Below are 23,802 nucleotides of genomic sequence, written 5' to 3' on the forward strand. Positions count from 1 at the left end.
ATGTGAATATATAGTTATGTTATTTAACTTTCCCCCCTCCCCCAATTGTCTCATAAGTCTATATATAGTTGCCACGATACTGTATACTGACAGGAAGCCGGAAATTCACATACACAAAACACATTGATGCCATTACCTTTCTCGCTCCATACTGGCTCTTTCCCTCTCGATGCTAGTGGTGGGCCACTCTGGAGTGGGCTTGAGGGTTGGCCTCCGCCTGGCATGATGTTGATGCTGCTGCTGCTGTTGTTGTTGTTGTTGATGCTGCTGCTGTTGATGATGATGGTGGTGGTGGTGCCTCTGTTCGGCATACCGGTCAAGGGAATGGATGTCCGTCGTCTGATGCGATCGGCTGTCAACCTTAAGATAACAAAAACAACGGTGCAATTTAATAAACAAAACTTTTCAATAAGTCCCATAAAGGAGCAGGAAAAAAATATCCCTGAAATAAACGGATGATCAAACTAAACATGTTGAAGCATGTATCAAAATAACTTGGAAAAAAATATATGCCACTTGAATTAAGTCCGTGCCTTGTGTAGTATTATGAGATGGAAGTAAAACAAGGGTGGCCAACAGCTGGCCCCTGAAGTGATTTTGTGCGGCCCGCGACAAGGTAAAGTACAGTGAAAAAATTAAATTTGTGCTCATTATTTGAACTATCGGTTCCAACATCAGATTTCTTGATTAACAAACTTTTTATTTCTAGTGACGAAATTAATTTAATAACTAACTATTGTTTCATTTTCGAAACACTTCATTATCACAGTTACAAATTTATCTGCCAGATCATAGTAGTAAAGTGTCTTTGTGGTGATAGAGCCTAGCCAGGGTTAGAAAAAAAAAGGCCACAGCACACACAACGCTTGATAACACTTCATATAATTCTTCCGTACCACTTTTCCGGGTACGGAACGAATTTCTTAAACTATAATAAATTGTACAGATGATGTGAATGCACTTCCAAAACTGTTTTGGGTTGCACCAGCAGTTGAACACCCCCCCCCCTCTCCCCACAGCTCATAATAGGTAGGTATCCCCTCCCTATTGCCAACTGGCATCAGAAGCACCTTGAACCGTTTCATTGTTGTTTCCGACCCTTCTGGAAGAGCCCTACCTTGCCCTAGAAAAACCAGCTGTCAGGTATGATACAGGTACCTATTATTCAAAGGACAGGGGGTACTGTATAAGTGGGGGGGGGGGAGATAAGTACATGGAGCTCATACCAAAAGGAAAGGAAACCATACTGAAGTACAGTTATTGAAAACTTTACCCTTGTCCTTGTGGTTAAATTTTTTTTTCGGGAAAATCGACTTTTTTTTACCGTTTTTGTGTGCGTACTGGTCCCCCTCCCCGCCCCGTAAAAAAAACTTCGAGTAAATTTACTTCGTTTTGCATTGAATTATGGGAGATGGATTTCATGGCATTCACCACAGTCAAACACAATTACAATGACATTCAAGAGACAAACATCTTATAAAAAATGAGGTTGAAATTTTAAGATACAAGAACCATTGGCAGTGTAAAACTGCAAAATGTGTGAAATGAACTTGATTACAGATTAGATGCTTGCCGAGTTAGAAAAGTGCTCCTACATCAAACATTTGCAACTATTAAAAAAAACCTCGAAATAGAGGTGCAACTTATTCAAAGGGAAAAAGAACACGAATCAGAACATCCGTCGAATAGAACTACTATTTGTTTGAAATGTGCCTGAAACGGAGGATTGATTTTGTATCAATGCCTATTTCAAAAGAGTTCGACTATTAAATCAATCAATGAACCAACTGCAAACGAAGGAAGAGCGCATTCTTTCGTTTGCGGGTACGATAGCGCAATATTGTAGCTCATATTGCGAACATTCGTTTATTGACTTATTACTCAAAACTGCGAATAGTGATTCAAATGAAAGGTATGTTCAGAACAAGAGCCGATAAGCAATCGTATCTCTTAAAAAAACACATGATGGGAGAAGAAAAATGCAAATGTTACACAAATGTTAATTCTCAAGAAGTAATTGAAACAGTTTTCTCTCATCAAAAGAGGAGGCAGTTTATTTTCCCTCTTCTACATCACTACCCATGAGTTTAATTTAGTCAACACGTTTTCCCGCTCAAGACATTTCCCATGTGGTTGGTCGCTCGGTCTCATTAATAAACGTCTCAAGGTGGTTCGGCACACTAATAACCCCACGAAGAGGAGGGTTGAAAAACATCTACATTTAAATGTCTGCTAGTATTTTTTTAATTATTTCTCTTTCCCCCCCCCCCCACCCCGACGTTGGTGCCAAGTAAATGGATCTCTGGCACATTATATGATATTCATCTGGGGGAGGGGGGAAGGAAACAAGAACAATTACATAACTACTTGCTGCAGCAATGCAAGGGCTACTTTAAAAACCAGTAGTACCACAATCAACCCATTCCTCGATCTCAGCTTGATACTATTTAGAAAGCCAAAAAAAAAAAAGTTTAGCCATGACCCTAAATAATATGAGAATGGCTGGTAGAGAAGGGAATAATAGCTTTCTTTACCATGATCTTATCCACCCAGCTTTTTTTTATGCAACAACACACATAAATAATGTAGAGGGAGCCCCCCAGAAGGGCGGGGCCCTGAACTCCAAATGACTTTTATTTTTTTTCTCTCTCTCTCTCTCTGCACATGCTCCATTCCTTGCTTTCTATAGCAGTAGAGGACTTAGGGAAAAAAGGGGTCAGATGGCAGTAGAGATTGATGCACGTTCATCTCCTCCTCATGCCTGCCTGATCTTTTTTTCAAAAGAAATAAGAAACAAAAAAGCAGCTGAAAAACCTTTTCCTCCCAGAGAATGACTTCCCGTTTTTTTTTTTTTCTTCCTCTCTTTTTCCGTGAGATTTCTTTTACATCACAGGCACTCAAGCCCATGACCTGGTTTTCTTTCGTGAATTCCCTTCTTCCCCTCCTATCTTTCTTGGAATTCCAATTCGGATCCCTCATAGGAATCCCTACGACTGAGAAGGAACCCGCTCGAGACGTTCTGGCTAAATCCCGCTCAAGATATGAGCGTATGTATTTCTACAGATATACGAATCGGGTACCGAGCGTATAGTTGCTGACTGGGTCTCGACGTTCTCCGGCAATTGAATGATTTTAAAAATAACGAGCCCTATAGTTTGCACTGACTATCGATCGTCAACGAAAGGTCAAGATTGAGGACGGTATGTACAGATATTTGGCCTTAAACAAGGAGGTTCTGAAACAAATGTCGTAGAACTTCAAAATGTGATAGAACGGTGGTATTAAACCTGGCGGTTCTACATATTCCATTGGGGGCACACACATACACACCCGCGCGGGTAAAAAATCAGATCAAAGGGGTGCCATGACAAGTGGTGAAGGGGATCCACAGAGAGCTGTGAAGAATTAAAGCTTTCAACAGAGATAGGGTGGGAGAAAATGTTACTACTTACCAGAATCCATCATAGCTAGCTGTCCGTAGAACCAGGGAAATCTTAACCCCCACGGACCCACATGGCCTCATATCCATAGAGGGCCTACAACATGAGATCTAGTACAATGATTTTCGAATGTAAAGGAATGGATAAATAAGGACCAAACATCACACTTGGGAGTATGTAAACATGTAAGCTGTTATTTACAGTCAAGTATGGGGGCCCCGGAACATCAATTAACCCGGGCACTCGTGATATTCAGACGGCCTTGCAAAAACCACTTCACAAGAAGGAAGTTCACTGAACTCCTGGCCTATGGCAGCATGTACCCAGAGTGATGTGTCGGGAGGGTCAATTGTAGGTTCATTGTAGATCGTCCCATATTTTACACAGACAAATTTCTCGCATTTCATTCTTGCTCTTGGGAGGGATGATCACTGGCAACCAACCTTCTGACTCCGTGCTGACCCAGGGCTCCAGAGATCGATCTTATTAAAAAAAATTTTGCTCATTATGAACTTAGTTTTTATTAAATTCGATAAGTGGAAAGGATCTCGATCTGGGATGAGAATAGGAGGCCCTGAAAGACGGAGCCACGAAAAGAAAATATTGTTGAAAGGGGGCCCCCGATGGGCCGAAAAGGGTTGAGAAACACTGTGGCAGAAACTCATCAATTGAAATATTTTTCTGCAGTGCGAGTAAATGCATACTCTAGCTCCATTTAGCCTCTAGTGCAGGGGTCTTTAACTTATGGCCCGCCGAACTCTTTGGTAACGTGCATTGTATACTGGCGTGAACGATTGAAGACCTACTCTGGTGACTTTTTCGGATTCTATTCAGCACATACCATTTGTTAAAAATTAAACGAAAACTGCAACAAATATTATCAGGGTCGTAGCCAGAAATTTATTTGAGAGAATAGACAACGGGGGGAGACAATATGTTTGAGATTACATGAGTAAATGCCATTTTACAATATTCCAGAAGGTGGGGATCGTCTTTTCCGGGGGCCCCCGTCTGCGACAGTAGTCCTTGCACTTTAGTTAGATACTGCGTCCTTGGCAACTTCTATCCGCGGTCCCAGGAATAGTCGAAAAAAGAGCAGCTTTGAAAGCACCAACAGGCAGCTCACGGCGATGCTCTCAAGAGCCGAAGCGCATACTTTGAGGAAACACCCGTTTATAGCCTTGTACATCAATATTCACAAAAAAAATGCCTTGTTAATAATTAGTTTTTCTTCATACATAGAGAGGGACACTGCTGAGCTTGGCATGCTTCAGAATAACATGCCTTCTAGAAATTCACATACATCCATCATGTGTAATAATACCACAGTCGCAAAGTGATTGGTTGCTGGGTGAATGCTTCCTCAAAAATGCAATTTCCAGGGGGAGGGGGGACGTTTACCAATGGGGAAAAGAGTGACGTCAACAGCAACGAATTCGTGGATAAGTCACCTTGTCAATACAAAATTCTTTTTCTCGCAATATATCACGAAATTTCTTTAGATTTCGGAACAAACTATTGTAGGTGCTATGTAGCATCTATCATAACAGACAACTGTCCAAAACGAATAAAGCAAAAAATTTTATGTGGATAAGAGGAGGGGGAAAAGTTATTTCCAGAACCTTCATACAAAACCGTGATGACGCAAATGTACGTACACATACACGAGATGCGAAGGAGCTGAGTGGAGTCCACCCATCAGACCAGTTCTCAAGACGCATACGCCCACGCAAATGAGCACGTAAACAGGTGCCTTGATGACAATTTCAAGCTGCTGAGAAAACAGAAACCCATCATTTTTAAAATTAAAACTGGGACATACACTGGAGAACTAGGTGAATATCATGCAGTCAAATCGCAAATTGCCATTTAATTGTCAGTACTACTTTCTTCTCATACATCTGATTACAATTAAAAATGATAATTTTAATGTGAGGTTTGAACATTATAGAAACCGCCACTATTCATTAAACCTACAACAAATGCGATTTTTGTCAATTGGATATGTGTATGTTATTATACAGTCGACATTCGTTATAACGAATCCCCCATCGTTATATCGGGGGATCGTTGTATAAAAAGTGAAAAAAATACTTATATATGTATACTCGAATACCAATATAACGAACTCCAAAAGACCGGAGAAATCACTTCGTTATATCGAAATTTCGTTATAAAGGAACGTTTTTTTACATTGTACCTATTTAAACGTATCTGGGGGATTAGAAAAGTGTTCGTTAAAACGATATTTTAGCGATAACGGTATTCGACTATACATACACACGGATCTCCGATTTTTGGCCCATTCACTTCTATATATTTTTACCCGTTATTACACACTTAAAACATACACTGTGGATATAAAATATCTACAACACTCTCTTAACCCATATATTAATTCGGATATAGCATACGCAAATCAAAAACCTCGTAAAAAAAACTGTTTTATTTGCGTAACATGTATTATATATTCTGGTGATACCTTGATATATTCTAGCACAAAAAGTCATAGGAATTATTTTAATAACAAAATATATATACAGTCGAATCCCGTTTTAACGAATACCGTCATAGCGAAAATCTCGCTTTAGCAAACACTTTTCCAATCCCCCAGATAAGTTTCCATAGGAACAATGCTAAAACCTGGAATTCCTTTATAACGAAGTGATTTCTCCGGTCTCTTGGAGTTCGTAATAACGGGATTCGACTGTATTTAGTCGAAACAGTTGCATTCGCTACTGATAGCCCCCCCGCCCCAATCCAGAATATACAGCTTTCAAGATCCAGAAATACAATGAAAAATGATGGGTTTTTCCCGTAAAATACGGAGCATTTTTTCACCGTACACCCTTTGCTCCCACTAGTTTTGTCCTTCTCCAACACACTTTGGATCCGCGCCTGTGGTAGATGTCTCGAAAGCGTTAGTACCAAATAAAACCACTTTATTTTGACGAAAAGAACTTGTTATTCCCCCTTTCTCATTTCTTGAAAAATCCTCTTTCCTCTATTTCTGTGAAAACTGCACATCGTCCTTGTTTTTTCAAATCATTGTACGTCTGATTTTTCTGATGCTTTTGGATCACCTGGTAGATGGCAGTGATAAACGAACAACTGTTGTGATCGGTAAAAGTCGAAATCTGCACAATTTTAAAAGCATCAAGTTTCTACCCGTTGAAAGACTGCAAAAGCATGATGATTGATGACAAATAAAATTTACGAACATCACACAATTGCCTTTCTTCAAATTAATTGTACAAGTGCTGACAACTTTGAATGAAAACTATTAGCATAAACCCAAATTATACCAGCGAAATCTATTAAATTAAGCAAAAATTTATGCATGTTCGGTATATTATGTACTCTAATAAATTTTCAAAATTCCTCAGAAGATACAAAAAGCAAAAACTACTGTAATGCTGCATAAGCTTATTGTGTCCGCGAAAATCGCATAATAATTTTTTATGCATGTCTACAACTGCTATATAAGCTAATTTTGAGACCTCACTTATAATATATACTTCTTAAATCTTCAAAAAAATTCAAATACTTTTCATTCAAATTTTTTCTACGAAATGAACATTTTTGGGAATTAAAACGCCTAATGAGTGTCAAATTTTTTTAAAACTGGTTTATAATGAAATTTGATTTTTTTATGATTTTTCAAAAATGAAATTTTCAGAAATTTTATTCCGATTTCCTATGTTAACTTTTATTTTTCATGAACTAAATGTTTCAAAAATAGGAAAAAATATTTAGTCAAATTTTTTTCGTCAGATAGTACATGAGGTTTCCCAGAATTATATTAATTATTTTGATTAAACTAAAGTAATTAACTTACATTAATTAGAAAGTTAATTATTGGAAATTTAATTAAATGGAAGGAAAAACACGCTAAACTGATGTCCAATTTTTTGAAACTTCGAAAATATGTTATTTAAGTAGTCAGTCATCACATAAAAAATTTGCACAATTTGTAAGAGTGGTCAGAAATGGGTCAAAAGAAAGCTATAGTTGCCACGAATATTATTTCGATGACAGTAAAGTAACTCACCTGAAAATGAGCGTCCCTGTACATGTGGTTGGCAGCGTATATGGAATTGGTCCCTCCCTGACTGGTCGGGTGGTGATGTGGAGGCATGAGTGAGGAAGAGTTCGTACTGGCAGCTACGACGGCCGCGGCCACGGACGTCGGGTACGTTGCTGCGGGGGTCACGATACTACTGGTGCTCCTCACAACCACCGGGGGTTCCGTAGGATAAGGATACCCACGACTCAGCCCCGCAAGCGCGGGGCTACTAGTGTGGCTACTGCTTCCTCCGGGCAGCTGCGGAAATGGCGGCCTTTTGTACTGGGCACTGGCTTCATGTTGAGACCTGAGGAAGAAAAAAAAAATACGCATGAATATCTACATATCAGCAAAGCTAATAAGCATCGATTCAAACGAGTAAAATAACAATTCACATGTTATGACAACCACGTGATTCGACGATTATTCCTGTTCACTATTTCGCGTGATCATCAACTTTCCCGGTGATTTTAGCAGTATCATTCGAGTGCGAATCCTTTTATTTAAACTAAAAACTAGTTATTTATTTCGACACTAACAACACAAACATTAGCTCTGTCGACTTCGCTAAAACAATGTTCTAGTCACGAGCTCCAATGATTCCCATACGTCAGTGTTTCTGAAACTTTAGTGGCCCATGGTTCCCTTGCCCTAGTCTTAGTTACTCCGCGGCTACCCAGAGTATATGTGTGTGTGTGTGTATTCTATTAGATATTCTACAATCTAAATCCATGAAAGAACCACATCAAAGCACTGAGAACAGGAGCACGTGAATATTGCCAGCATGCAGCGATGCACCCCCCCCCCCAAAGGAGTCGCAAAGCACACTTTGAGAACCACTGCCATACGTTGACATTAGTCACGTTTAGTGGCTTTTTTGGATACTCATGAATACACCTATTTCGTATCCTGATTGCATTTTGATGTTTTCAGTAATAGAAATGTATATAGGCAAATTTTTGTCACCACGAAGTTTCCCGCGATTTCATTAACTGATATCGATGCAATCTAAAATTTTTAAAAACTTCACGTACGTAACTTTTTAACGACCGGTGACAACAATATAAATTATGTCGCTGCTGCCATCAGATACCATAAACCGGTCAAAATTGTTACCCGCAAACAAACATATTTACGTGTATTTTTCGATTTGAGAAATCTATTTTTGTCACCGAAAATCCCGGAAGTAGTCATACTGAAAGTATTGAACCGTATTTTGGATGTAAATCTTCTGAACGTCAACAAAATCTGTGACTAATAACTGACAGCTTATTTTCAACTTGCTGACGTCACCATCGACACATGTCAGAGCTTTCACACACTCTCCCTCCGCCTCTTCAAATATTTTTCCCGTGGAATCAAAATAGGAAGAGCAAAAAAAAAAAAAAAGGTTGAATCAGTCTGGGGATGGTTGAATGGAAAGAGGGGTGGAAAGAGCAAAGTCGACACCGAAACAAAATTCTGCTGATCATGACGAAATGCTTGGGACAGCAAAATTCTACGAGATTGATCGATGCATCGTCATCATCGATCGATAATAGGTTAGGAATTCATGCGCGCCCTCTATCAGAAAAAATATTTTTTTTATGGTTCAGATACGTTTTCTGAGTTTGAGATATATTAAAGAAAATTCTTTTTTTCTAATGAAAAAAACTGATATATAAACTTTCTCGGATGTTACTGGTAAAAAAAAAGTTAAAATTTTAAAAAGGTATTTTTAAACAGAAGTGTCAATTTTTAACAATTAACCTCTTGCATCATCATCTTATTAAGGAAATAGCTACGAGATCTTTGAAATGAAATACTCCTGTTGTGGGTGTGTGCTCAGTACTACCGCAACTAGCACGTGGATGAAGATAAGGCCACTGGTTCAGTAATTTGATTAATGGTATTTTTTACGTCTGATAATATATTACCAGGACCAACCTGCTTCAACATGTGTATGCAGTCTTTTCGTAGATTTACAAGCTTTTACAAGCTATTTTAAAGTCGTTAGATGCCCTTTCCCGGGCAGGAATCGATGCTAAATTATGATATGGCAATGCCGGATAGCGGCAAACAAGAAGTTCAGAGCAAATAGGTACTATGACTAAACAGGGTTTCAACAAAATCTTGATCCCTTCCCTGATCAAAACTTCTGAAGAGAGAAATATAATTCAAAATTTCAACCTTCCAAATGTTTTTCGAGTTGGTTTACAGTCAGTCCCGCTGATTTTTGTGTCGAGCCCATGGACTTTCATTAACGGTAACTTTCGTAATGAAAAGTAAAAATCTTAGATATTAGCATCATTGTAACTCAATGTAATTTTCTTTCTTTTTTTCGATGCCCGATTTATTCCAGAAGCTTTTATTAACACTGTATTTGCATATTGGGTGCTGTTGAGGGGTCAAAGGCCACAACAGACAAAATAATGCCCAACGAGGTAGCTGAAAAAATATACCCATAAAAAATATAGATGTCGAGGAGAGGGAAATACATGTCTTAACTATATAAAAAATACAGCAACCCAATAAGAGCAATAAAAAACCAATAATTATGATAAAATGTAAATATACTGCCCATAAAAAATTATGGTTGCCTCATCTAAGTATGGATAGCTTCTCTATTTTTCCCAATATGCTTATCGTATTTCTTTTAAAACGTGTCAGTAGCGTTAGAATTCACGACTCCCAGAGGTAAGCTATTCCATCTATTCACAACCCTATTAGAAGAAAACTCCCTGCGACACCACAAAATAGAGTTGTCCCCCTTGTCGAAGCAGTTAATTGACGATGCATTAATAACTCATGAAAATTTTGAACCTTCAATCATACCCCCTCCCCGGACTCCTGCGTTCATCCCATGTAACCCGTGTGCCATCAAGAGCACGCGTGGCTCTCTTCTCTGCACCCCCTCGACCAAGTCAATGTGCCTCTGTAGGCATGGTCTCCAAAACCTGACGGCATATCCCAGTCCAGGACGAACTAGGCTCCGGAAAAGCGGAAGAATGACTTTAGGAAATAATACCTTTATAGAGACCTTTTTAAGGATGAAACCGAGCACTCGATTCGATCTTTTCACCACCGCTTAACAATGTTCAGAAAACCTAAGCCGCTCATCAATAACACCCAAATCGGTGATCCTAGTAATATACAAACGGTGTTAAAGAGCAATCGATTAGTTTCCGGAATATCGAATACCCGCTAAATCAGATATTGTGATCTAGAACCGTTGATATCCGTTTAAGCGGGACCAACTGTAGGCCCACTTGCATATTTCCGACTTTTGCCAAATATATTTTTGACAGTTTTCCTGACTTTCCTTCATCATTTTTTATTTACTTGATTTTAAAGGTCACTGGGAACCTTTTAAATTATTGCACCAAACTGGTGAAGCTTTGGGGACAAAACGTTTACGCGTTTGTACCATCCTTCTCCAGTCTTGTCCGGTTTCAGTGCATTGTCAATTCTGCTTGTGGTAAATGCAAGAGACAAAACCATTCTTTTAAATAATTCATGTTACATCAGAGCACTATTTTAATTTGTCATAATGCACACGAAGGCCACTTGCTATACTCTGCGCGATGTCTCTCCCCTTCTTCCCCGAATATGGGGGAGTCATCCTACTATAACTTACTCAAAATTTCTACAATTCAGGAAAATATGTATGAAACAACTGCCCATAATATGATACAATATTGGTGGTTTTATGAAAATCGTGTTAATATTGAAAATAAACAGCATCATCAATGTAATCAAGGAATTTGTCACGACAGAATTATAAAATTTGAAATGACTTATGAATATGGTTCAGCTTTTGTACTCAACGATATGACTGGTTACGCTGGCCAAGAATCTTGAAAATGAATCTATCTTTGTAGGAACACGCAACAAAAAATAAAATAAAATAAAAAATCTAACGAACTTCCGCTTTCCATCGTCAAAACGGGCATCGAACCCACTATCAGAGCTAACATTTGCATAAGAGTCAATGGATGATTTCATCAAACTGCCATTTTTTATCGGCTACGGAGATATTTTTTTTTTCCCTAGCACACATGATGACCTTTGCTCAATATTCGATAAGAGAAACGAGTATCGTAGATTTTTGGAGATAAAACAATATAGAAATCTCGCAGAAAGTTCGTTCTGCCTGTATTTGCACGGACATAAGTGTATGATCCACAACTGACATCACCATCATCATCGCCGAGGCGCAATGATGACACAAAACCGACGAGCAAATAAAAACTTGCGAAATAAATCGGGGGGAAACCAAAGTGTCTTACGAAAAAGGGTGAAAATAGACCAGAATAACACATGCGATAATCTACATGTGAACTTTTAAAAAGACAATGGCAACATTTTTTTTTCTTCCAACCCTGAAGCTTTAACTCTCTCTCCATGTTCGTAAACGCCACGTGACCCTAATATCCGTGAACTAGCCCCTGCGACTTCCAGCAGCTCTGTGTCAAGGAGAACGTTTCGAAATTGCTCGAGTCTCGATAATTGCGAATAAACCGCTCTACTACTATTTGAGTACAAGGTCTTTTCGAGCGACGCTTTAACAACTTTCGTAAATAAAAACTGGCTACGGCGAGAAATAACATACAATGAAAACACGCCCCTATGTGATGGAAATAGAATAACCGCAAATAATGTGATTAATATAATGATGGTGTTCAAAAATGAAACTCGAAATCATAAAAAGTAAGAGATAATGAATTGGATTTCACTTATGTCTATGAAAGATAAGATTTAATAAAAAATGTAACGTTTATTTATGTACGATTAACTTATTTTTTTTTCAGTGTGTGTAAGATTCAAGAGCGATCTCGCCTCATGACTGAACGCCAGGGTCTCTACCACCGCACTTATCCCGTTGCCGAGATCTCTTCCAGCCCATCTTCGTGGCAGAGTCTGGAACAAAGTATGTGGACCTAATAGTCTGAGCGTGTACCTAGTGGTGTCTGATTTTTCAGTGCTGCCATCTATACTTCAAATTGTGAATGCAGTGTAATGATTGAATATTTGTAGCGTTGTAGGCCTGTTGCTGTGACGAGACTTTTTAACGGGGAGATCGGCTCGCCTCGAAGTTGGGAACCACGGGAAACCAACTTTAGCCGATCACCACTGTGGCGCCGGTGGGGTTTGAACCCGGATCAATCTGGTCTCAAAAATCTCATCACGTTATGGTAAATATAACGTCCGATTTCTTCGAAACCGCCAGAATGTCCATTAATAGATGTGAGACTGCTCTGCAACCGTGAGGCAGAGTATAGGTTTTCAAAGTAGTGTTTGGAAAGCTCTTCTGGGGTTCTGCGTAATCTAAACATTTTTTATGTAATTATAAATGTATAATTTTTTATTAGCGTTGCAACAAAAATAACAATACATATATTGGATAATTTTGATTTGGTTCCGTTGAACAGTTTCAAAACCATGTTGGAATCCACATGAACTGTTTGAAATCTGTAGAGGGTCGACTTCTCTGTTTGAATCGGTAGTTGTAAAACTTGTCGTTATGAGCAGTGGTTCTCAAACTGTAGGTCACGACTCCCGGGAGTCCGTGTAAATTAGTTAAGGGGGCCGCGAACGATTTTACAAAATTTAGACGTCTTAAAATAAATTTACTTTATTCTTTCGTAATATAAATAAATATATGTCAAACCTAAAACACATCTTAACTCTTAGCTGAACAACTGATTATTCATGTACGCATTCGCTAGTCAAAAGTAACGTACATTACTTTCTTTCAAACCGAGCACAACTCAGGTTTATCGCCATCTATGGGCAATTTACTACCTAGTGAGTTGTGCCGGAAGTGGAAGTGTGCGTACCTAACAGTGAGTGCGTATCTAGTGTTGTGTCCAATTTTTCAGTGCGGCCATCTATATTTCAGAAGTGAAGTGTAATGATTGAATTACATTTGTACCGTTTGTTTCTCTCTGTAGCGAGAGGCTCTGTTTAAAAGGGGATATCGGCTCGCATGAGTTGGGAACCACAGAAAGCCTACTTCAACCGACCATCACTGTGGCGACGGTGAGGGTCGAACCCGGGACTTCGCGACGCGAGCCCGTCACTATGACCACTCGACCACAACAGCGGCAACGCACATTACTAATAAATTAGAAACTACAGAACGTCTGGAAAAAGAAACCCCCTAAAAATTAAAAACCTTGCACGGCACTCCAAGGAGCAGCGACGGACACTTCGAGAAACACTGGTGAATGCAAAAGAAACAGCCAATTCATAGATGTCAAAAGTGCTGTAATAGCAAATATTCCTTTGTTTTTCTCAAATTTTTAACGAGTCCAATGAATGATTCCCAAATAACGCAGCGCGTTAAATATTGTTCCAGGAATGGGCTGAATTTGCTACGGCGCTTATGTTGTCACGAAAGAAAAGAAAAAAAAAATACGAAAGTCCATATAAATGGTTCTGTGACTAGTTGTTATCACGTAAAAATTTGAATAACTTCAAATTCCTGGTGCTTTAATTAGTGACAGCTTCTATGTTTGCACAGCGCGTTTTCTTTCCACCAGCGGTGAGTGAATCTTTACTGCTCCATGAAGAACTTATATGACCTCGCGTTTGTTATACACACACACACACAATTATTTGCTTATCATTATGATCGTCATGTTCAGTTCTCAAGCAAGTGTATCGAATATACGGGACGGGGGGGAACGACGCATGCAGCATCAAAATGAAAGCAACAACAGAATCTTCTTCACTGACCCAGAACTCGAGTAAAAAAAATGAGAAAAAAAGTCCAACTATAGAGGTTGATTCAGCACATCAATTAGTCCAAAAACAATAGGCTACCATCAAGAACAAAAGGAGGTGGAAAACAAAAGTAGAGACAGAGAGAGGATAATGGTTAATAGGCCTACATCCAAGTGCCCATCGAACTGAACGAGGAAAAAGAAACAGATTACAACACACACTGAGGAGGCCCAGCCAAGCGTGGCCCAACGGGAGGTTCGACGACCAATGGCGGGGCCAAGGTCACGGGATTCGATTCGCAAAAAAAAAGAAAACGAACTAGCTCGTTCTCTAGCATACCCGGATACAAGCATACCGAAAACAAGTGAAGGCTTTGCTGAAATGATTCCGGCCAAAAGTGATTTGAAAAGGAAAAAAAAATACATTTTTCTTCTCTTATTGAAAGCTCTCGCATTATACAGGTTACGTAAAACCGGTTGTCCAACTCTGCCCGCTTTCCCGTATAATATGAAAAAATGAACAGGTTTTTGAAGTTGAAATGGCGTTTTTTTTTTACATTCATGGACCTGAAATTTCCTACTCCACAATAAGAAAGGAGGAAAAAAAAAATGATAGCATAAAGAACACAATAAATTATATATATAGAGAGAACGGGATTCTTTCATTTTTTTTCCCTCCATCTATTGATAGCATGCACGTACGAGTGGGCTTGTCGTAAGAGGAAATACAGTCGAGCCCGCTTATAACGAAATTGAATACTACGAAAGTACAATCCTTCGTATCCGTTATAACGCATTATTTCCCGTCTCAGTGAATCTACATTACCAAAATGTTAAAAATATCGCTTGTACTGTATTGTCGTATTTGTGGATATTTGATATAACGAAGTTTTCGGCCGGGGTAGAATTTTTTTGTATGGGAGAAAGTTATATAAAATCCGTAATTCTCTATTACAAACGAAGTGCAAATGTGAAGTGCGGCGAAACCTCGTTACAACGATAAATCCCGCTACAACGACATTTCTTTCAGTTTGCAAATGTCTAAATCACTGCTTCTCGATACGACAGTTTCGTTCAACTACCGTGAACTTCAGGGCCATTGAAATGTCTAAAGATCAGCAAGTAACTTAACAGCCAACTTTCGCGACCCGCAGCTCCCTTGCCTCAGTCGTTCAGCCGCGCTCAGAAAAATCTAATACGAAGCACTTAAAAGCATTGAACTAGAACACGTCAATATCGACGGTTATTGATGTGTGCCAGTATAAATAGTATTTGTGACACTCTTGAATAATTTTCATTTTCAATGAAATTTTTAAGTCTATCCTTAGAGCACCTATTCAATCTTTGCGAACCATAGATTGAGATACACTGCTTCTAGTGGATTACTCTCATTAAATTAGAGTATTTGTCGTGTATCGGTTATAACGAATATCGGATAGAGCTAATGTTTTCACGTTTTCGCGCGACGTTGTTATATCCGGGCTCAACCGTAGTACATGAAATAGTGAAACCCATCGTTTGGAAAGACATTCGTATGATGCTGAGAAGTTTAAGGGGGAGATCAGCTGGTGAATTTCATTTCCAATCCTGGGAAATCAGCATAGCGTACGCCTTCAAAACGTATTTGCACGCAATGGTCTTCGTTGAATGCCTGCTATAAAAAAATAAAAAACAATTTGCGATTAGCTGGATTGAATTGCGTATTTGAAGAGAAATAATCATGCCAAGCGGTCGTGCAGTCAGTAACTACGCATACATTTTCCCGCGGACATTAAATCATGCCCCAAAGGGGTACGACATGATCCAGGATCCAACAACCTCGCATGACGAGAAACACAAACGTTGGAGAATTCTTTTTTATTATTGTCCTAACGATGAATTTCTGGGTCGTAAATTTTTTCTTCCGATGGGAAAGTATCTCATCCGCGTGAGAGATTTCATACGGGGAACAAAATGTTTCATTCCAAACATACACAAGGAGTATTGTCGATATCCTCTGTTAGTATTCCATGTTTAGATCGTTAACCTTTTCGACGAGATCCATTCTTTCCCTGGGAATCAACACAGACACGGGTACTTCAATTCTGCGAATTTCCCGAGTCGTGCCTTTGGACTGTCTGAACACACATAAATACACAATTTCTTAGCATTCGCAGCAAATACAAGTTCGTAACTATCGTACCCATTGCACGGACTGATAAAACTTCAGTCATGGCATAATGACTGAAGTTTTAAAACCCGAATTTCAAGCTAAAAAAAGTTGGAATTCGGGTTTTTAACCAATCGGAGACGATGCGGGTTACCAGAATCGGAAATACGGACGCACTATGTTCACACACGAAGTGATGGGAACCTGGGTGCATCCGACTCTTCAAATTCAGTTATGGTATAAAAATGCTTCGCCTCGCAGCCTGTAAATTGTACTGAATTTTAGAAATTTATATATTTTTGAATTTCGAATACAAAAAATGGTTATAAATTCATCGCCTTTTGTGTTCCCGACCAGAATTGAACGTTTTCGTCGGTTCCTTGCCTTTGCAGGCTGTCTTCCGACCTACAAATTGCCTGGGATTTGCATATGAAGAAAAAGATAAGTTTGTGCTTGCGTGTCAGTCGTTTAGTGAGCATGTTTAGAGCAGGAATGTTCAACCCGTTGCTCGTGACACCACGGAGCACCCAGAGTGCTCGATGCTTGTGTCCGATTTCGTGCTCGCGAGCAGTTGATCAATGTTACTTAATAACTTGTCAAACTTCCCGTAAGGGTGCTCTTCTTTTGATGATGGGTACAGGCAGTGCTCGCGACTAGAAAAAGGTTGAAGACCTCTGGTTTAGAGAAATAAATTTTAATGTCAATCCAAGTGGCTAATTTACAGATCTTTGAATTCAGAGCACTGATCACGAGAAATATTTACTATATTCTGAAGGAACATTTGTCACTGGGGAAAGGGGAGGGAGGTAGCTGATTTTGTATTACCCAAAAATCTCCACGGATAATGTGACATAATTGAGAGATGCTAATCAGAAATTTATGTTTACAGAACACGAGTCATTTTTAAAAAATATCGTTCGTTCATTAAATGGTATAATAATTATACACTTTTCATGGTGCCACTGTCTGTGCACACCCCTCAGTAGTCAACCTTCTTATCGGTCTAAATTGCAGACCTTGCAATGCATGACGTACACATTCATAACTATGCGAGCAAGACAAATGCTGTTAACGTAATGAATATCAAAAGCCAACTGTAATTTACAAAAAAAAAACAAAATTATGCGAATAGATGCGGTTAACATGTGTTATACATGGGAATAAATACGATTGCGTATTCGAAGAAATGCGGTTTACTATATTTCACCCTAATACATCCATCCGTTGTGGGCCTTTTGTATTTCAACTGAATTGAAATTAATTCGTCAGTCCTGTGGCACAATTTTTAATAACTAATGTTTTAAATATATGTAAACAGTCATTTTGCACGGATATCTAAATCTTTTTTTCAAATAAAACAATAATAATCATGCAAACGTTTGACTTCACGTGTCAGAATTTTTATTTCAAAATAAAAACTTTTCATGTGAAACAGATTGACAACAGATGGCGCAAATAGTATTCATGATCAGGTGAAAACCAAAACTGAGCATTATTTTGGTTTCTCGACATTGCACTGATTAGGGATGGTGTACCAATCCATATGTCAAGAGCAAAAGATGTCCCTCCCCCTTCCCCAGACCTAAAATAACAGATGATGGTATGCACACCTTAATACGTGCATACTAACGCATCCGATATCGAAAGTGACAATCACAAACATTTTGTTGTTTGAAATTAACAAATAGCATTTCCCCTTATATGTTGGAAATTAAGATACATATTGCATATTCAAATGTAATTAAAACACGATTACGTGGGATACTGAAACTACTGCAACTCCATTTATAGGCACAAGTTCTACTTTGGAGGTCAATTAATATGGAAATAAAATATGGCGGCTGGAAATGAACGAAAATAAAACAAGAAAAAAAGAATAATCACGGAATTTTATGCATCAATCTGGTTTTCAAATAAGCAACACGTCTAGCAAATAGATGTTTCTCTACCAATTTGGAGGAAGAAAAAAAAAACAATTACGGAGTATTAAGTCAACAGTCATTTGTTAATGAAGGTCACGGCCGACGCAAGTCATTGAGGGAAAAAAATGTAATGGATAAAAAAAAAAAATAGATTACATTAGAAATATAGAGATGGGGGAAATGTCATACAATGGAGAGCTGGAAACTTGCGCATACGAAAAATGTTACAAAAGGAGTCTCAGCAGGAAGAAATAAGAAAACAAAATTAGTACTGTATTAGCATAATAAAGGTTGAAATACAGTAATAATAACATCCGTCGACCTTCGTTCAATCTAAGATTTTTTTCAAGGCCAAAATGTAGAACAAGTTGATATAGCTTACACGCTAGTACAAATGTTTTGATTAATGATTCTTTTTGTTCATGTCTTGAATTACAGAGACTCGGTCAAAAGATGTGTGGGTCGTTGTTATTTCTGGCCATCAAAAATCGATACATCGCTTTTCGAAGGAAAAAAACACCACCTCAATTATATTCGTTACTTGAGAATTGTTCTGCGTATAAGTGAAACATTTCCGGCTCCATGACGGATATCCTCACCTTTTCCATATTTTGTTTTTTTCCCTCTCGCATGCATGAATATTTATTATGTGCGCGCATCAGAAATAGAAAGGGGACAAACTAAATGTGTAGTTGAATATACAGGGTACATAGGAAAGTCCCTTCATCCTGGAATAACTCGGGAGCGAAAAATACAAATACAAGGCCACAACAGGCAAAATGTGGTGGCTGAGAATAGCATGCCCATAACAAATATGGATGCCATCTCTAAAATACAGCAACCCAATTAAAAATGCAATTATTATATTGATTAGTCTCTTCCGAGCCCAACAAAAGACATTGTGTTTTCAAGTGCAATATTCGTTTAAATATCGTCCCTCTCATGAATTTGCAAATCCCCCTCCTTTATTTTTTATAAGCTGGTTGGATAGATTATTTTGCTATTTAAGTTTCGCCTGAAACACGAATGCGTATCCCTATTGAAACACACGTTACAATTTAGGAAAATAACTTCTATACAGTAACATGGGTAGAGTAAGCATTCAAATGTCATTTCCCATGTTCTTTTTTTCCCATACACATTCACTCACGCTTCTAGCATGAGGGGGAAGAACGAATTCGAAAATCACTGGAAATGAGGAAAAGAACAGCATATGAAGCGTGGAATGAACTTAACCGTGAGAAGAGACCGGGCAACACCTTTCTTTATAATTGAAGTTTTTTTTAGGACAGGACAAAAAGTTTTTTTTTTAAATTTAAATAACTATACACAACCCCTTGCAATATGAATGACTATCTGAAGTCTACACGTTATTTGGATACTTTTTTCTAACTGGAAGTATGCCTCTAGGATCAACGGTTACCCAGTAAAATATCATACGCCCTGTTACCTATGCACCCTGTACATCTCTACTCGACTGCCTTCACCTCCTCAGACGTGAACAAATTTGGCGATATCTGTACGTCGCTATAGTATACTTATGACTCCACTTTTGGCAACATTTCGCGAAAGGGGAGGGGGGAGGAACTAGTCAGACAATTTGTGGGCCCTGGGCAGTGTTGCGAATTTATTTCTCAACTAGAGCTGGTCTTTCAAAAATCAGTAGTCTATTATTCAATTACGTGAAAATACAGGACGTATGGTCATCTCAATAATGGCTAAAATTAATTATGGTTGGTTAATCCTGGTTTCTAATTGTTTTTGATGAAGAATCTAGTTGGAAAATTTTTTGACTGTTGGCAACACTGGCCCTGAGCACATGCGAGGGACAAGCACCGAGGGTGAGACGACTTATCCCTATTCTTAGAAGTAATTTCGGGCTGAGGAAGTGGTTCTCAAACTTTCGTCACCCTCGACTACCTAAAATAATCCAACAAAGAACCGCTTCAAAGCACTGAACAGGCACACATCAATACCGCCAGCTCCACGCGACGCACGTTTTGAGAACCGCTGGGCTAAGGTCTAAACGTGAGTGAGCGTACATGGGCAACACCTTGAACAAAAGCTGGAAACTCTTAATGCAGCTTTGCTTTGGACTAATAATATAGGTGATGAGAGAGAATTTGAGCTCCACTGAGGCACCCCTCAAGACATAACTTAAGGAGCATTTCGAATGGTATTGAAATCGTGACCTATGTCGCAGAACAATCAGTACAACTACAGAACAATCTGGAAAAATTTTAAGAAAAAGGTGTAAAAAACATTATTATGGGGATTTTTACCTCACAACATTTCCACTCGGCTGCAGTTTCGTTGCAGAACAATGAAAAACATTCTGCTTTGGGAATCATTACCCTGCCGATTCTACGAGTGGTATTGCAAGATGTCATGGCAAATAATTACATTAGGTTGGTGACAGCAGCTGACACTTTAAATTCACCTGACGCTTTTGAGGTCGCACATGAGGCAGCACAGAGGAGAATAATAAAGTTATAGTAACTGGGGTCCATACAACCAGGATTACCTCGACATAAATAAAACAACGGAAAACTTCATTACTATGATCTAATATTAAGGAATTACAATGATTAAATGCGGTGAAATAAGATGAGTAACAGCTATGTACATATTTGCATCTCGAATACCTAACCTCATCGTTCTCAGGAACAAAAAAGAAACCTTAAGAGTCGACGGACATTTTTTTTTTTTTTTTTTTTTTGACAAGGACTTAATCAGGGCTAATATGTGGGCCACCACCAAGTACACATGTTCACATTTTCTGTTTTACCATGTTTCAAGTGCAAAATTCACAATGATAGTCAGTCAGTACATTAGTATGCTAGATCAAATCCTATCCAAAAAATGCAGCCATTTTCTTTAAATTCAAAGCAGTTAGCAGCTGTTTACAGTCCCGGAATGGATGATCTTTGCAAGTGAAGAAACCAGAGTTTTCCCCTCTGCTGTTGAATGAGGAGATTTCAACAAGGAGATATTCAACATTCAGATTGTGATTAACTATCGAAGAATTTTTTGACAAGTTTCTTTGCATATACTGCGATATTCTTGATTTTTGAATCACTGCGGATACTAAGATTGCGCACAAATTAAATAAATCTGTTCAGCAAAATTCCAGAACTACGATGAGTTTTTGCTACATCAATTGTTAAAACAAAACGAAAAATTTGGTTGGAATTATTTTTATTTTTGTTCAATTAAAAAAAAAAAAAAAAAACCACCAGCAAGCGAAATTTGCTTGCCTACCATTCTCCGTGCTATCACTAGATGACACTGCTAAATTATCACGTAAAAATAAGTTTTTAAGATGCTGGACTCTTATATTGTGCACCACCATTTCTCGCCTGAGATTCTTATTAGAAGCGGATTAAAGTCGCCCGGGCGCAGAAGAAATAGAAAAAAAATTGTAAATTTGGAGTTTTTCGGGACACTCCAGAAGTCGGGGTCCACAGCGCCCGCTGTAAAATATCCGAGTGATTGTTATGTCTATCTGCAAGTAGTTTCAACCAAAGCATTATAGTTTCTCTAGAGAGGCTGCCGATACACCAATGGTGGGATACACAAGAAAAGTGTCTCCAAAAACGGAAAGGCTAGATGAACGCCGACAGATGTGGGCGATAGAACAGCAGACATAACAGAGACAGAAAGTGGAAAGGAACAGAACAAATATCAACATCTGCTGCACGCACGCAAAAATCCTCTTAGGACGAAAAAAAAAACACACACACACACACACTGAGGATGGTTATATGCAGCAGGACATGGCACTTGAAAATAAGAGTGGAAGCCGAGAACGGAAAGGACGTCAAACTCTCGTAAAAACAGCTTGGAAAATGGGGGAGTCATCTCCACTAGCAAATGATAGTTCATTTTATTCTCAAGTGGCGGCGGACTCCTGAAAGGTCACAAAAACACACTTCCACTTTTCATAGACAATCAATTGTACTCTTCAAAAGCCAGTCTCTATCAACTCAAATTCTCGGAGTATCTCTTAGAGATTTTTCCAAGAATACCACAGCTATATAGTACGAAATGCGATCTTTGTGCAACTAGTAACTCAACTGCAGCACGCGGTGATGCTTTCGTAACAGTAATGCGACTACTTTTTATAACGTAATAAAATTGGAAACATCTGCCGTTCCGCTTACAACCAGTCCAGTTCCAAGCATTTCTTGACACATCAAGGAACGAATCTATACTCAACATTGGCTACACAGTAAAAGCTTGTTTTTGCGACATCCTCGTTCCCTCGAAAAAAAGAAAACAGATCAGTCATTTTATGCAAACATTTGGGACTTATTCTACCGGTCGTTGTAATGTAATGGTTACTTATACGTGGAATCGTAAAAACCTGCGTCGACTGCATTATCAAGCATTTTAATGACTTTACTTATTGAAATGTTGATAGCTTCAAATACATGCATAAGCATTCATATTTATGAGCGACATTCAATATAATAGATCTTTTGGGGTCCAGATTCCATTTTTCGTGTCAATAAACACTAATCGAAAACAGAGCCTATAAAATGAAATTACGCGGCAGATCAACAAAATTGGCAAAACGGAGAAAGTGGATACCGGTGCATCACCTACATACACCAAGGGTGCTCAACCTTTTGCCGAACGCGGGTCACTCAGTGATTTTATCACCAGTTTCGGGTCACAATGAACATGAATAATCCAGAATTTTGAATTTAATAGTAACGAAAATTTTAAACAACTAATTAAGATCACCTGGAATTGCCCGTCTATTACTGCCGACCAACTGATATGTCAACATTTATGATTAATAAATATTTATGTCAGGTTTGTCCTCATGGGAGGAGGGTCGAATTTATGCGACATACGCCATTATGGGAACTCACATGGCGAACATTTCTCGTTCAGAAAAAATCTCCCCGGGGTCAAAGATCAAACTGAATCTGTTTTCGAAGTTACCACGAACAAAAAACAATCGCAAATCATCAGAATCCTCGTCTAATAAGACACAGAACACGCATTCATACGAAAAAAAGGGTGCAAGGAAAAAAATGCACTTAAAAAAACCAACACTGCATGCGATGCAGCCATTTCCTTCAGTTGCTACAGTCTTCGCGTGTGCACAAAGAAACGTTAAAGGAGTTATTAGTCTGCAGGACAATAAGCAAACACTAGGGAGGAGAAAAAAGCAGCAATAAAGTTAATATTTATACTGCATCACACCAAAGATAATACACACGAAGAGACCATCCGGGAATGACCACGATCGAGAGAGAGAGAGAGAGAGAGAGAAACGCAAAACATGAAATTCCGTGACGAGAAATGGGGGGAAAAACACAGACGCAGCACGGGTTGGGAATAAAATAAATAAAAGCGTTCATTGTAAGTTATTCACGCACATGCACCCTCTCTTAACCTGCGATTGTCTATAACTGACAATACGAACGCAATCAGTGTTATACAATTACTTAAGCGTGAAATCTGATCATGAATCAGTCACACAGTCAGCGTCGAAACAAAAATA

General features: G+C 38.7%; 1 protein-coding gene across 1 annotated transcript in view; it reads right to left on the reverse strand.

The window, feature by feature from the left end:
• The window catches only part of Smr (nuclear receptor corepressor smrter), a 120,834-nt gene that overhangs the window by 34,640 nt on the left and 62,392 nt on the right, over positions 1 to 23,802 (reverse strand). The window contains exons 2-3 of the mRNA XM_089249113.1: positions 7,492 to 7,813; positions 137 to 360 (exon numbers count right to left, since the gene is read on the reverse strand). Coding sequence (XP_089105239.1) covers positions 137 to 360; positions 7,492 to 7,813 — 546 coding nt within the window. The remainder of the gene's footprint in view (positions 1 to 136; positions 361 to 7,491; positions 7,814 to 23,802) is intronic.

The sequence above is a fragment of the Pholcus phalangioides genome, unplaced genomic scaffold (genome assembly GCF_987345545.1).
Source record: "Pholcus phalangioides strain wild (caught in Gottingen) unplaced genomic scaffold, Ppha-v1.0 ptg000021l_1, whole genome shotgun sequence".
NCBI lineage: Eukaryota > Metazoa > Arthropoda > Arachnida > Araneae > Pholcidae > Pholcus > Pholcus phalangioides.